At 53.5% G+C, this 1,756-nt stretch overlaps 1 protein-coding gene across 1 annotated transcript in view; it reads right to left on the bottom strand.

The window, feature by feature from the left end:
* Window positions 1-1,441, bottom strand: part of LOC107123507 (zinc finger protein 2-like) — a 16,139-nt gene extending 14,698 nt beyond the window's left edge. Inside the window, exon 1 of the mRNA XM_015426757.1 lies at window positions 1,085-1,441. Coding sequence (XP_015282243.1) covers window positions 1,085-1,441 — 357 coding nt within the window. The remainder of the gene's footprint in view (window positions 1-1,084) is intronic.
* Window positions 1,442-1,756: the final 315 nt, after the last annotated feature.

The raw sequence follows: 1,756 nt of genomic DNA, 5'->3' as shown, positions 1-1,756 counted from the left end.
AAAGGACATTGGGGGTGTGTGTGGGGGGGTGCTACATCACTCTAAGCGTGTATGGATGTTCTCCCCTTCAGTGGGATGCCTCTCTTTGTCTTAACCTGGGAGATGCCCTCTGAGCCCTCCTCTCGCTTTCATTTTGTCCTCTCACTCTCTTCACATGGCCTTCCATGGAGGCAATGCCCTCAGACTCCCCTGCACATGACACCGGACAAGCTGGCCATTTGTGACAGGGAAAGTACCTCTCTCTCTCCTTTCGACTGCAACCCCAATGTGAGCTGGATCTACTTGAATAAAGGTAAGTTTACCTTTTGCAGGGCTTTTTTTGTAGAAAAAGCCCAGCAGGAACGAATTAGCATAATAGGCCACACCCAACAGCTGAAACTCATTAGCATATCAGGCCACACCCTGACACCACAGCTCATTAGCATATTAGGCTGCAGCCCCGTGTTGCCAGAAGTGTGGTCATCCAGCCACACCCACCTTTTGCTTCTTATTCTGTTTACCTTGTTTGTTGTCAAAACGGTTCCAGGGCCTTTTTTGTAGCAGGGACTCCTTTGCATGTTAGGCCACACACCCCTAATGTAGCCAATCCTAATGAGTTTCTGCTGTTGGGTGTGGCCTATTATGCTAATGAGTTCCTGCTGGGTGTGGCCAACTCGGGAGCCAGTCGGAACTCCGTTCCTGTGCGTTCCTGCCCCAAAATAGCCCTGCCTTTTTGGCAATATACTTCTTGGGGGATTTATTCACTGCACTCAGGGTCACGCTTCTATGACTGGGCAAAACTCTGCTATCGGAACCAACTCTCCCAATACGCTTGGCCAGAACCACTAAAGCAGTTGATATCTTCTGTCCTCCACACACATCCAGTATGGTTTCCCCTCTCTGCAAACAGTGGGGCAGAGCTCAGGGTCAGAGAATTATCCAGAAGGGTTCACAGACCCCTTGGGCATCTTCCATCATTTCCTTATCCCAAAAAGGGCGCACCGTTTGTTTCCGGGGACACTTTAGGGAATGCTTTGACCAGGCACCTGGCAGAACCTCTTTCTCAAAAACCTGATTTCCTCTCGAGAAACACCAACGTGCTCACCGGCTCCTCTGGCTCTTCTTCGTCCCACTGCCCCTGCTGGGAAACTTCTGCCCCGCCAAAGATCTCGGAGCCGCTCTCCCTACTCGAGCTCTCCCGCGTCCGGAGCTGCTCTGGGACGTTCTCCTTTGCGGGACACTCTGGATCCGGCACTTGATGCTCTTGTGCATCTAAGCAGGCAAGGTCCTCTTTAGAGGAAGCTTCCCCAGTTTTTTTCCAGCGTCCCCAGCTATCCCTCTCCTGGGCAGCAGGCGGGCCTTTCCCCACGACCCCATCCTGCTCTTCCGTTTGCACTTTGTGCTCCAGGGTGGCCTCCAGCTGCGGACCCACGGCGAGAGGGTCCCCTTGTTCGGCCCTCATTCTCAAGGCAGTGGCCGCCTACGGGGGAGACAGCTTCTTAGCCCCGTGGAAACAAGGAGGCGACACCGCCGGCTGCCACGAGATCGAGGCAGACGTTTATATCGGAAGGTTCCGTGCAGCAAAAGGGGCTTCTCCCTGTAGGAAAAAGAGGCAAACACCATGGATCAGAGACCACATTCTGGGTATCACAAAAGACAATGTGGCTCAGTGGCAGAGCCTCTGCTTTGCCTGCAGAAGGTCCCAGGTTCAATCCCCAGTTTCTCCAGTCGGAAGGACCAGGTAGGAGGTGACGTGAAAGGCTTTTGCCCGAGACCC

Source organism: Gekko japonicus, unplaced genomic scaffold (assembly GCF_001447785.1).
Source record: "Gekko japonicus isolate JY-2015 unplaced genomic scaffold, Gekko_japonicus_V1.1 scaffold4327, whole genome shotgun sequence".
Lineage (NCBI taxonomy): Eukaryota > Metazoa > Chordata > Lepidosauria > Squamata > Gekkonidae > Gekko > Gekko japonicus.
This window is presented reverse-complemented; position numbering and strand designations above follow the sequence as displayed.